The 13,436-nt window shown below is 41.7% G+C and overlaps 2 protein-coding genes across 12 annotated transcripts in view; one reads left to right on the forward strand and one right to left on the reverse strand.

Moving 5' to 3' along the window:
- mapk10 (mitogen-activated protein kinase 10) overlaps nucleotides 1-5,500 on the reverse strand; it is a 32,227-nt gene extending 26,727 nt beyond the window's left edge. For all 8 annotated transcript variants that reach the window (XM_031859908.1, XM_031859901.1, XM_031859900.1 and 5 more), the window contains exon 1: nucleotides 5,263-5,500. In XM_031859908.1, coding sequence (XP_031715768.1) covers nucleotides 5,263-5,265 — 3 coding nt within the window. In that variant the 5' untranslated portion in view covers nucleotides 5,266-5,500. The remainder of the gene's footprint in view (nucleotides 1-5,262) is intronic.
- Nucleotides 5,501-10,541: 5,041 nt separating this feature from the next.
- The window catches only part of ptpn13 (protein tyrosine phosphatase non-receptor type 13), a 39,520-nt gene continuing 36,625 nt past the window's right edge, over nucleotides 10,542-13,436 (forward strand). For 3 of the 4 annotated variants that reach the window (XM_031860298.1, XM_031860301.1, XM_031860302.1), the window contains exon 1: nucleotides 10,543-10,898. The gene's annotated coding sequence lies outside the window, so the exon portion shown is untranslated. Of the gene's footprint in view, nucleotides 10,899-13,436 lie in introns of all 4 variants that reach the window. The other variant, XM_031860300.1, reaches the window with a different exon arrangement.

Here is a 13,436-nt window from a genome sequence, read left to right on the forward strand (position 1 = left end):
CTGAGTATATTATGGGTATACTTTGCCTGCATATAATGGAGCTAACATAAATATTAATAGTTACACCAATGACATTTCTGTGTTGATTAAAATATTTGCAGTAAAAACATGTTTGTTGGTGATGAAACTGAACCACATCCTCATCAGAAGCAACAGACAATAAAATGCAACCCACCCATATAAAGATTTTACTATTCCATATGCCAACAAAGTCACCAGCAGACACACTGTGACATCAGACACAAATAAGACTAACATGTTGAATGGATTCTTGCAAACTGTAATGTTTATTATCCAATCTATTCATAATATCTGACATGAAAGGTGAGGGGTTTTTTCACTCACTCATCTGATTTATAGATTTTCTTGGTGGAGTTAAAAACCTAGACACTATTATTGAAGGACAGGATATGAGGTATTTCCCGTGTGACATGAGTCCATTTCATTACTTGTTGGAGAAGGGCAGCCAGGGGACATGTCATGCCAATAACTACTGAAGATGTCTCTTGACTGAAAGGAGCATTTGACTAGAAATACATTTCAACGACACATTGGTGGTGAAGTATGTAAAAAATTCAAGACAATCTTGACATTTTACATGGAGTGATGAAAAAAAGGAATATCATGTGTGGTAACAATGTTATATACAAATATATAAACACTAAATATAAAATGTAAATGAACAATGTGGTGCATCCACTGTCATCCAATCTGCTTGCATTTCACAGACTGTTGCTGGCTCAGTATCATATCTACAGGGAGACGTGTCATGGTTTGAGTCACATAGGATTCATTTTAAGTTATAGACAATGTTTTATGTCTGCATTAAATAGGTTGATTGACCACTGTAGCACCAGAGGGCTACTGATAAAACACCATGTGCCTGTAACACTAGTGTTATTGTTTCCTGCCGTATCCATCTTTGTTTCCTCTCCTCTCACCACTCTTCTTCTTCCCTCCGTCATGTGCTCGGGCCTTATTCACATTTTGTGACAATGTCCTCCATCCATGTCTTCATTTTTCCCTCCATCCTCAACTCTGATGAGAGCCTGCATTCTCCCTTTTCCTGCCTCTCTTTTGTCCCTCCCTCGCTCCCACCATTCCGGCTCCCAGGCTCCCAGCCTCGCTGCAACCGTCTCCCCTCCCCCTCCCTCGGAGCTTCATTGTGAGTGCTTGGTTCAGCAGCCTCTCCTGCAGTATGCAGCCTTGCCTTGCCTTCACTGTGCAGCCCGAGCCAAACGCAGTACGGCCTCACATTTGGGCTCAGGGGAGGGGAAGGGAGGCACTTCAAACTGCAGATACAGCCAGGAAAACAAGACAGCACCGACTCTCCCAGCTCAGCTACAGGCTTTGAGAATCCGAATGTTCACCGACATCGTATTGATTTTGTTTCTTTACAGATGAAATACACTTATCCTCTCTGTCTGTGCTCTCGTCTGTCGTCTCACTCACATCCTGCAATTCACTTGAAGTAAACAACAGACATGTTAGCTGAAAATCTGCTTATGCTGCAGTTTTCTGACAAGCCGCATGTTAGTTAACATGTACAGCTTTGGCAGGTGCCGATACATTCATCTTAACTGTTCGTACAGAACCTATGAAGAAGACTGGAGCAAATTATTGAAACAACTGTGCTTTCTGTAAAACAACCTCCTGGATATTCATCTGTAGCACACAACATGGGAGAAATATTTTTATTTGACATGATCACAGAGCTATCCTGATGCCATGGTTACAGACGATAATGCTTTCTAAAATAAATCACTGCTGCAAAGGTCCATTCGCTCAACAGAGTTTACCACACCTTGCACTTGATTACAGTATGAATCACTCATTTGTGCATCCAAATAACAAACTGGATTTCTACATTTAGCCTGTAGCTTCAGCTGCCAACACCAATCTTTAATGGGAGTGCATTGAGAGAAGGTTTGGGGATATAAGGCAGGTTTTTAAGCATTGTATTTAGTCTGGAATTAATGCCCTCTCTAAAATCCTCTGAATTGTTACAATGTCCGACCCTTAGTGACTCTTAAGTCTCTTTACAGATGTGCTGCAAGGGGATTGGGATTGAATCTAACACGGGCTTAAAGTCTTCCACTCAGCTTTCTGCAAAAGCAAATAAAAAGTGCATATTCTGTTAGATCAAAATCCACTTATGTAACTGTGCATCTCACTCTGCAGGCACGTTTTTTTTTCTGTTTGTTGGTGAGCAATACTGCAGCTTGGAGGAATCAACTTTCATGCAGCAAGAATTGAATTGTATTGATAAAAATAAGTAATATCACGAAAAGAGTTTCCCACACCGAGACTTTCGGTTCAAATCTTAATATAATCCAAACATTATTCGTCCATTACAGTGATTCAATGCCAACAGTTATGATCATAAAAGCATTAAGAAGCACCAGGCGAGGTAAATAAAACTAAATTGCATTAAAGCGTATAATTCTGTGGCACTGTTTCTTTTGTTAAACATATTAATGTTCGCTTACTTACATGAACCACGCACTACATCAGTGATGAAGAGAAACACACTCCTGCTCATGTAAACACATGCAGTCATACTTAAGATGTTATTTTTCCTTCATAAAGATATCTCCTTACGGTAACACACATTTATTTCTCTCATGCGATCTCTTTCGAAACAAAGTTGTCTATCTTCTATTTTCCCTCCTTGTTTGGCTATTCGGACCATTACAACATGGAGGGATGGATTGTTAAAACCACAGTAATACACAGGGAACAATACTCAGCCGGGGTCATTGGGTGATGATAAGCTATACCCGCACTCCTCAGTAATCCATCCTCTTTAAATTAAGGCTTTGACCTTCCATATAATCATGAAAACCGTGTCAGAATGGCTCCCAAAAGACTGATGAGGACATTTAAGTAATTGATGGTCAGTAAGAATTGTTCTGAGAAAGTCCTGAACTTCTCACATTCAGCCTGTAAACCTTCATATTAGCTATCCTGAACTGGACAAGTACTTAATTATGTATTTTTTTATTTGTGTGGTTATGCTCCTCTCTTCTGAATACAGTCATGCCGTTATGAACGTTTTTAGTGCCACAAGACCAGAATACATTCAAATCCTATAGACCATTTATTTCTATTGTGTTCATCACTCTAGTTAACCCATTTGCCTTGATACATTTTCAATACATTTATTTCCTATAATTTTCTCATAAAATCAAATTCCTTTTAGAGCTGAAATCGTCCAAAGATTAATTGGCAGCTATTCTAATAATCAATTAATTGTTAAGTAAAAACATTCCTTATATCAGCTTCTTAATTGTGAGGGTTTGTAAACTGTATATATTTGGGTTTTGGATTGTTTGTTGGACAAATCAAGACATTTTTCACTAATTCATGACATGAACAGACCAAACAAATGATCAATTAATCAGGGAAATAATGGGAAGATTAATTGATAATTAATAGAATAATTAATTGTTGCCTAATTCCTTCCTTTGCTGGTTAATCGTGCCTACAATCCCACCATTATCTCATCTTAATACATTGCCTTATTTCGTTACGTAACTAAGGATTAGTATACTGATGCTCCTAAGTCTGCGAAACAAAATGGAATTAAAATGCATCGTCTAGTGCAAGATAACATTAGTCTGCTGTTGGCTATTTCCATTGACGATTCTCCATTGGATAAACAAGCAGCCTACCTAAAAATCAATATCAGTGAACATCATTTTGTGAAGACCTGCAGTCGCTACTGCCGCAAATAATACAGATTGATTTATAAACTGAAGTTACTCCAGCAATTCCGCATAAATACTGAAGAACTATTCCAGCCACATGATCCGCCACGGGCTGATGATGACGATGAAGAGAAGTAAGTTGGACCTTTTTATCTATTATATCACTCCCTTCAGCCACTGCAGAAACACTCGTAAAAAAAAAGAAGAAGCTTTGTTTAATTGTTAAGCGTGTTCCCTGCAGCACTCTCACCAGCATGGGAGCCTGCTCCTGAATAATTCAGCAGCCAAGGTCACAGCGCTAAAACCTCTCTCTTTTCCGTCCTGTACGTGGGGAGTTTGTTGTGACTCCTTTATAAACCTTCACTGACTCACTGACGGCGCGGCAAAACACCAGTTATTAGTCCATGACTGTGGGCATGCACCAAAACAAGTACATGGAAGAATGGGAAATTTTAAAAATACAAGCCAAATAACAGATGCAGCATTTTGTTTGTGCTCACAAATAACCGGTGAGTTCTTGACACCTCTCTGTACTTCAATCAGCATAATAAGCAAGGCTGCAGAAGAATGTCCAAAACAAATTTTGAAAAATTGCCTTCCTCTGTGGATGCATCTCTTTTAATCCAATGTGTCCTGGGCAGCATTTAAGCCACATCAGGGTCAATAACATCCCATCCCCTCTGCATTATGAGTTCAGTTTTAATGACAAAGCCTCCAGAAATCACTTCCCTTAATATGTACCACAAACACTTACAGCATCGGTATCAAAACCACGGCTGAGAAAAAAAAAATACCTATGTTAATCAATAAATCGCCATACATTGAGACTGTCTGTCTGAGAATCTGCTTTTTTAGCACTTCTGATGGCTCTGAGGCTGGTCCCACATCCCTGGTGAAGTAGCGGGTGGTCTGCATAATGCACAAGGTGCGCAGCTGACATGTGAGGGGGAGGAGGGACAAACTCTGCATGTAGGCCTACAGTATGAGGCTCATGTAAGCCTTGTGTTTTGAAGAGCATCATCCATTTGCACCACCCCTGCATTTCTAATCAAAAATGCATGCAAAACGAGCCTCACACAAGTTGTTATTCGCCCCATAAGATTAGTCAGAATATGTAGAGATGGCTCACAGAAATGGTGCATGTAGTATATATATATATATACTAAAGTCAGAATGTTAAATAAGAAAGAGAAGTAGCCTATTTATCAGCCTATTAAGTGATGCGTTAAGCTCTGTGCTATTGAAGGATGCCTGTAAGGATGGAGATGGAGAGCGGATGGACAACATTTTGTCAGGTCAAGACTAACGCCATAATGAAATACCCGCACAGTGCTACTAGTTGTTACAAAACAACATCCGCTGTGTTGAATACGTCAAGTTGGGCTTGATTTTTTATTTTTTATTTATTATTTTTTTTTTTTCCCACCGAGGCATCGCGAGTGGACTTCATTAACCTTCCCTTCAGATCAATATTCATCATCACTCCACCTTCCAGGCAGCCGGGCTGCAAGCATCGCATCGCACGTTAATAAACGAACCCACCCGGCCTTACCATTCCGTGCCAGCTGATGACGATCCCAGTCCGGTGACGGTCCTTTTTCAAAACATCCCGACGAGAAACATTGCGGTGATCATTGCTGAAGGCTGACAAAAAGACGATGAGGAAAAGGAAAAAAAAGCAGAAGTTCGCTGGTGCTGAATCACTCACCCTCGGCTCACCACCTTGCAACCATTGTGCTGCAAGATGCTGGCTGTACCATTGTGGACCAACGAGAGAGGGAGGGAAGAGGAAAGGGGGGTGGGGGGGGGTATAGGGAAATTTGTTGCCATAGCAACCGAGCAGGAGCACGTCTGACGTCAAAGCCCGAGCACAGAGAGAGGGCGAGAGAGGAAGAGATTACATGGAGGCTGATGTCTCCGGGTGGGAGGGAGGGGGCGTGCAGGAGCATCTCTCTGTGATGATCCCGTCCTGTACCAGGCTCAGTCAACAGTGTCAATGCTTCTCAGCAAAAAAAGAATATATAGTAATGAATACGGAAAACAAGAAATATATATTGATGATTGTACTTTTTGTGGATTTAATGGTGAAAGAAATGCAAGGCACATTATTATAGCACATTTAATTTCAGGGAAAGTCTATGCATACAGCAAGAAGCACCACAAAATGAACATAAAAACTTCTAAAACTATACTTCTGCACATATTTGCTTTTGAATGTCATGTCTTTGATTTCTTATTTTGTTGTATTTAGTTTTTAACATCTATAGAACTGTTATTGCTATTTAGAGACGTGCTATTTGTTTGTATTGTGTCTGCAATTCAAAACAAAAGTATTATTAATGTTGGTAGTCTTTCTGAACCTTATGTCTTATGATATGTATTTATTTCTTATTATATTTCCCATTACCTCCTGGCACATTGCTATGATTCCTCTTCATCATTTTATATTTTTATAAACAAATGGCTGAAGTGCTCAGAAGATAAGTAATCAAATCATTCCTCCTATCTGTAATTGTGTCCAGATTAGCAGCAGCATGCTAATGCCAATGAGCCTCGGGTCACATCTGCATGGGTCAACAAAGCCGTGGTGTCCACCTGGATGTAAAAAATCATTTCGAAATAGATTTTTAAAGCTGCAATCTCAGTTTTAAAGCTGTGTTGACAGAGTTTTGGCCACTTCAAGAAGAGGAACCTGACAAATGTTTCAGCTGTGTTTTCATCCCCCACGACTTCCTGGAAAAAATATCTGGGTGTTTACCTCGCTAAATGATGCTGACTTTGTTGGTCTGTACAGGTGGATACTATAACAATACACTGATTAAACATGGAAGATATTAGCCTGAAGAGGGCTCAAATTGAGGTGGAATTAAAATGCTAAACTCAGGCTATAAGGTTGTCTGGCCACCGACTATGAGATATGTTCTGACCTCAGTTTAATAAGAAGATTAATAAAACTCATCACATTATTGACCTCTACAGCCTTGAGAGGTAATTGAAATATGTCTTCTATGAAATTCAAGCTTATATGCTCCTCAGGCTGCAGTCTGTCTGTGTTTGAGTCTAGCACCATTGCTGTAACAACTTTGCTTAAATAACTTGTTTTTCTAACATTTTTTACCCAGTGAATGAGTGTCAAGAATGCCAGCTCGTCAGCGAGGTTGGTTGCAATGCATAATCTTGATTAAAAGTCTGAAGATTTTCCAGGTTCATGCCCAAACACAAATGAGATGAATGTGACTTAGAGCATGATGCATCTAAAATCCATCATGAGACTGTGTGCACCTGTCTCTTCTTCAAGCTGATGGTTAGAAGCAAGGATCCACACCTAGCCCAATATCAAGAGGGAAATAACTTGAAGAAACCAGTTTGTTGTTGCACAATAAGACTATGTTTGCCAGAACCACAGAGCTATCACAGCCAGACTAAGTTGATCAATGGGGATAGTACTTATTCACAGTCAGTGTATTTCCTACAGTAGACGGCGGTCACACACGCCCACTTTGAAGAAACAGACAGGAGTACCAACACAGGAGCAAAGCAATGTACTGCTGTGGATGGGCGCAGCAGCCAACGACACTTAAAAAAGTGTCGCTTTAAGTGTACAATTTAGTCTCAATTTAATGCTGATGCCTCTATATGACCTACATAAGTAAACGAGACCATCATCAAGAAGATTGGCTTTTTCTATATAGTAAATCAGACAAAATCATTGTTCACTGCCAACTCCTTCAGCTCAAACTCCAGTGGGGCCTCCGGCAGCAACCAGCCCACCGCAGACAGACCCAGAATCGTCTTCACTGCCACCTTCAACCTGCAGTCGAGGAGTGTCGAGAGCTCTTCGCCTGGCATAAGCGTCTCCTCCTCCGGCCAGGAGCAGAGCTTCGCCTCACTGCTCTTCTGGTATCCGATAGGAGCCAACACCGACACCACGCTGCTGAAGACCCTGTATTGCTCGTTTTGCTGGAGGGAAGGGAGGCACGGAAGAACCAGGAACAGGACTGCTCTGTGCAGACTGTCAGACCCTTCTGCGGTGAAAAGAGAAGTTTTCGAAAGGGACTTTGGTGCTCACAAACACGACCACTTTTGTCCACAAGGACTGCCAAAATCAAGACAAAATTTAAGTTCCAAGTAGCAGCTTTAAAGGTGTCTCTGGTGGCTTTGAAGATAGTTTAACTTTCAGTTCGGTTCCTGCCTTGTTCCAATACCCTGTGGACTCATTCTCCAGTAAGATAAGCCACTTGAACAACTGATTAAACAGTGACCAGTAAAGTCTGCTCACCTAACATGCCTCTGAGTTAAATTCAGCAACACTGACTCATCAGTGTGGGAGGATGTCTGCAGAAGCCTGATTGAATAAGATACAATACATCAAAATGAGCTTTTAGTTCTAGGCTAGACTGATTTGGGATACAAGTGAGGAAAAAACCTTTCCATGCATGACAACCAGAGCTACACACATTATTACAAATCATCTCTGATGGCTCTCTGACACTTAGTTGCCAGATGTGGCAAGCTTTTATTTTAACTCTACGAAGACCATGGAACTAATATCAAAAGCTCCAGGAAAGTTTTTAATGCTCTCCAGCTGGACCCAAAGGCAAAACTCTCCAGTCAGCAAACCACATGCCTTCAATCTACCAGTTGCCCCACATTTCAAAGACTGTCAGAATAAGTAAAGCCCCTCTTTCAAGGCAATGCAAATCGCCCTCGAGGTTCAGACCAGCACTGATGAGGAGGTATTAAGGACAGAACTGACCGAAATAGAAGGAAGAAGAAATCCCACATTCAGAACCCCTCGGGTGCCCTTATATGAGACATCCCTTATCCAGACCGTGGCCTCATTGCTTCCGGTAATGAACAGAGATTAGAAGCTGTTGAGTAAAATGATACAGATCTCTTTGATAGCAGTTTATTGGACACTAATAAGTTGCAAAGCTGGCCAGAAGTGAAAGAAATAAGCCAGTACCTCAAACATTAGACACTTTCATAGTAAATCACCACATGCACTATGGCACAGGTTCCCCAAGTATTCCCTGGTGAAAATCAGTTCAGCTCACATACCAGGGTTAAGACCTAAAATTACTCAATTACTCAATTTATTCTTCTCCTCCTTTCCTTGGAAATGCCATGACCTGGAGATGAGGAGGAGGTTTAAAAAAAACAAAAGCCTTGTCATTCCATTCCAGTCCTGTTATCGAGGAAAGAACATTCACTACATTTTTACCATTCACTCTGTATTAATAGTGCAGTGGAATGCCAGTCACACACTATCACTGTCCGTACTGCACATCTCTAAAAAGTCTTGCCTAAAGCCAAAGTTATTTAAGGTCTCTTGTAGGAATGTTCATTCCACACCAGAGAGGATAACTAAATGCCTGGGTTTTGGTACATTAGTTGAGACTTTTCGCCTGTCTTGATAGTTATGATGTTACGAAGCAAAAATGATTTTAGCCAATCCCATTTGATGAAAGTCAAAAACAACATGGTGATGGTTAACAGTCGCAACTTGTTCATTAGATGAGATGGGCTGACATGTTAAGTTCCCGGCGATGCAAATGTAAATTTACAATGAAGAATGGGTTACTGTGGCACAGTGCTGGGGCCATATAGCACACCTGTACATCAGGGTCCATGGCGGGATAATCCATATGCTTCATTATAGTGCGAAAACAAATCTTGTTTGCTTAGGTTACATTAAGTGAGTCAAAAATAATCTGCCTCACATGAGGACAAAAGGGCTAGACACTCGAAATAAAATGCTAAATGTGCAGTTTTAATGTGTGGACAGAGGGATACATATACTGTAAACTTCTGATGTGTTTGAGGGTGTTATGGCTTGGTTGGGGACATACCGATATATTTTGGAACTGCCCAAACTTTCTACAGTATTCTACAAAATGATCAAAGAGAGATTAAGTTGATTTTCGGGATCAATCTGACTCTGAAGGATTAGTATTTTTGGTGTACTCTCTGAGATCAGACCAAATGATGAGCACAGTCTCTGATTAAAGCCACAGCACAGTACACCTATGCGAGTTGCTTTGTTGCATCATCTTGAACTGATGCAATAAGATAAAGTAAGTTACTAACATGTCCTCAATGCAATCAAGAAACAGATTTAGATTGAACAGAGAACCATAATAACACTTTCAACACAGTCACCATTTATAGAAGGCAGCATGTGATGATGACTAAAAGCCACTAGATGGCACAAGGCAGAGCGTAAATGAGTCAGCTTTGAAGTGCACTAGGAAGGAAGTACTCAACAGTGAATTGCTTCCTGACTGCTTAGATGACGCTCAAACATCTTTGATGTTGTGGGAAATACTGAGATATGGGCCAAGCTTGATTTTTTGTGAGTTTGCAAAGTGTCAGCTTGTTTGATCCCAGGGGGTGAAGGAAACATCACATGACACACAAACTGATCAATGAGTATTTACTGCTCGGAATATAGGGAATGATTTTCATCGTTTGTATTCATATTAGTCTCATTGGTGTATTATTTCAAAGTAAAATACACCCAGAGAAACACATATACACCCACACCTGCACCTCAGTTCCCTCTTTGACCTATTGTTCTGTATTTGCGATAATGCATTTAACAGATTTTAGTTTATATGCGCAAATGTGTTGGGGTTTGTTGTCAAAACAAAAGTTGGACAACTAAATATAAATCATTTAGCAAACCTGGATCCAACCCCTCTGCACATTTTACTCCCAGTTGTGTGTGTTGTTTCTATAGAAACAGTTAAATGACAGTCCCCTTAGCAGAGAGCCAATCAGCAGCCGCAGTAAGGTGTCTCGTTACTCCGAGTCAGCCCACGCTAGCTGCGCTAAAGGAGGAGTTATTGCGCTCCTCAGCAGTTATGGAGACTTGAAGGGAGCTCAATGCTGCGCTGTGTCCATCCAACACGACTTCTGAGCAATTTTTAAAGAAGATACTTTGTATATTTTTTTTGTACAGCGGCGGCTCGGATAACAAAAAAGTGCCATTGTAGTGGATTTTTATAGCTGAATGCGCGGTGGAGACCTGTTGCTCGCCTGCCTCGCCGCCGCTTAGTAAACTACTATCCAAGATGTTGCTTTGTGGATGGGATGGCCTCTGCTCCCGTTTGTGTGCGCACTCATAGCCTCGTTGGAGTACGAACACTTCCACTTTCAAGTGATTTTTGTAGCTCTACTCGACCGGTAAGTTTAAGCACTTAAAACGTGGTGTACCAAAAAGTTCGTTAACTTTGACGTGACGTTAATATGTCCACGGGACAAACGACGAGCCGAGTCAGTTGTTGCGAGGCTCAAACGCCGATGCTTCTTGTATCTAATAAAGCTCGGTAATGCGGTTAGCTGGCTTCTGTAATGCTAGTTTACAGTCTGTTTGTTGGTCTTTAGTATGACTCGAGCTGATACATTTTGCTACATTTTGTGTTAATGTCACAACAATGCTGCCCTTCCTGATGGCGGACATTGGGCATCTCTGACCACACCAGTGAGTGTATTTTAGGTTTGGGAGGGACATAAATACCAGGGTGTCTGGCTAGCTAACCGCCACCAGCAATTATTTGAGTCATTTTAACAATAAGGGGTCAACGTGTCTAAGTTTAACAAAGAGGCATGATTATAGTGCAGACTGAAGGTTTTATGGGGGCTGTAGGAAGGCAGTTTGTACCCCTCCCCCTTCATTACCATAGAAAAGTAGTAAAGTTAGCTGAAAGCCAAAGGTCATGAAGAATGTGCCATTAAAGCCTAAAGAGGAAGGTGGGGAGCAAGAGCCCATCTTAAGTGGTTATGATGGAGATGGTGTGAGCATCATCATAGGAAAAAAATGGGGAAAAATAGTCTGTGTGTGTGTGTGTGTGTCTGTGTGTGTGTCTGTGTTGGATGAGGGGGGGTGTGGAGTGAGGTTTTGCAAAACCATGCTCTGCATGTCACGGTACTCATAGCAACCCTGTGATTAACGGAAATGGAGCGGATGAGGTCGAGACCAAAATGAGATGCGAGGGCCGTATAGGCCCAGAGCTGGGCTGATGATCATGGAATAGTCATGGCTTTCTCTCTGACTGCTCCTGACCCTGGCTGAGCTGAGCTGAGCTGAAAAACCAAACGCCAACATCCAGGGTGGCTTATTGGTTAGTTAGGGGAAACCAGTCCGTAACTGGAAGGTACCGGGTTCAGGGCTGTAATGGCCACGGTGTCCATCAGTTTGTAAAATAATCTGGGGAAGCATGTCGGCTTATTGACTAAATTGTAAGAGGGTTATGATTAATAAAAATAAACCATCCGGTTCTCCCCTTTTATTTAGGTGAGTCACTGCTTCTGTTTAATTCACACTACAGTTTTCTTCAGAAGACACTTGTGCAACCACAACCTCTCTCCTCCTTTTACAGTCTTGCAGTAAGGAAGAATACATAAACCGAACATCAACTTTATATGCCTTCAGTTTATCACTTTGATAGCAGATAGCATCTGGTTTTGGTTTGCCGTACGCATTTTGAAAACATCGGTCCTTACATCATCGGTTCAGAAGATATTGTGTTCCAGGTGTTCCCAGACCCGGTGTATGTTTTGAATTTGAATGGTGTGCTCGCAGGCTGCATAATGCAGTATGATTCTGGGAATAAGAGGTTCACTCAGAGTTTGTTGTTGAATTTTCCTGGTATGAATGACTTCAGGACGATTTTCACCTCAATGCTGGCGAAGATGACCTCTTCTCGTTGGCTTCTGTTCCAAATGTGTTTGCCAGCTGAAACCACAGTTCTGATGTTTGGAGGATATGAACAAATTCCTTCTCGTATCTTATGTTACGAGTTATGCTTTTGGAAACAGAAGTGGAACGTTGCGTTTTTATGGGCCGTTGCCTCGAGAGTGAAGCACCTGAAGATTTAGGATCAAAGAAGAGTTTTAAAGAGAAAGACGTGCATATTGTTTATGATCTTTTTTTGTTCCTGGCAAATATAGAGGGATGAAATTATTTGTACCTTTTTCTTTGGTACGGGTTACTCCGCTCAACTGCAATTTTTCAGGGGATAGTTTTCAAATCCATTTCGTGGGTTGTAGCCGTGTCACAGACAGGAAGGTGGGAGGAAAGGAAAAGCTTCACCTAAGTGTGGAGCAAAGAGCACTATCACGTTTCCAGGATTATTTTCTTTAAAAAAAAAAATCCTTGTGACTGTGGCCAAGCCTTTCAAACACTTAACAGCAGCAGCAGTAGCAGACTAAGCCTTGTTTAGAGGTTTTCTCTCTAGCTTTAGTGTGGGAATACCTGCGAACAAACATCCCCACTGTCTGAAAAAAGAATGAGGCGCGCTGAAGTGGTGAGGGCTGTCTGCTCTCGCTGTTTTTGGCCGCTGCCTCCTAAGCCCCCCCCTCAATAAACGAGCAGGACCGTAGTCCAATGCGAGAGGAGCTGGCCTGCGCAGCAGCCTCAGCAGCGCGGATAAAACACATTCCACTGTAGGTCTCTGTTGAAATAACAAGGGCTGCGAAACAATCGGTCTTCACAGCGCCCGCTCTCCCCATTCTCATGGGTAATGAGCAAGATGGGTAGTAACCCAGCGCGCCTCAGACTTCACGCCTCCCATTGACTAGAAGGGTTAACCTGCATTCCTGCATTTCTAAACATTCAGGCCTGCGACATGCTTACTCATTAACTCTCCTCTCCCAACTGGGATACACAGAAAGGACGTTGTTCCGGCATATTGCTGTCAGATGTGAAGCCCCAACACTAAT

This window comes from Anarrhichthys ocellatus, unplaced genomic scaffold (genome assembly GCF_004355925.1).
Source record: "Anarrhichthys ocellatus isolate YVR2014 unplaced genomic scaffold, GSC_Weel_1.0 scaffold23, whole genome shotgun sequence".
Classification (NCBI taxonomy): Eukaryota; Metazoa; Chordata; class Actinopteri; order Perciformes; family Anarhichadidae; genus Anarrhichthys; species Anarrhichthys ocellatus.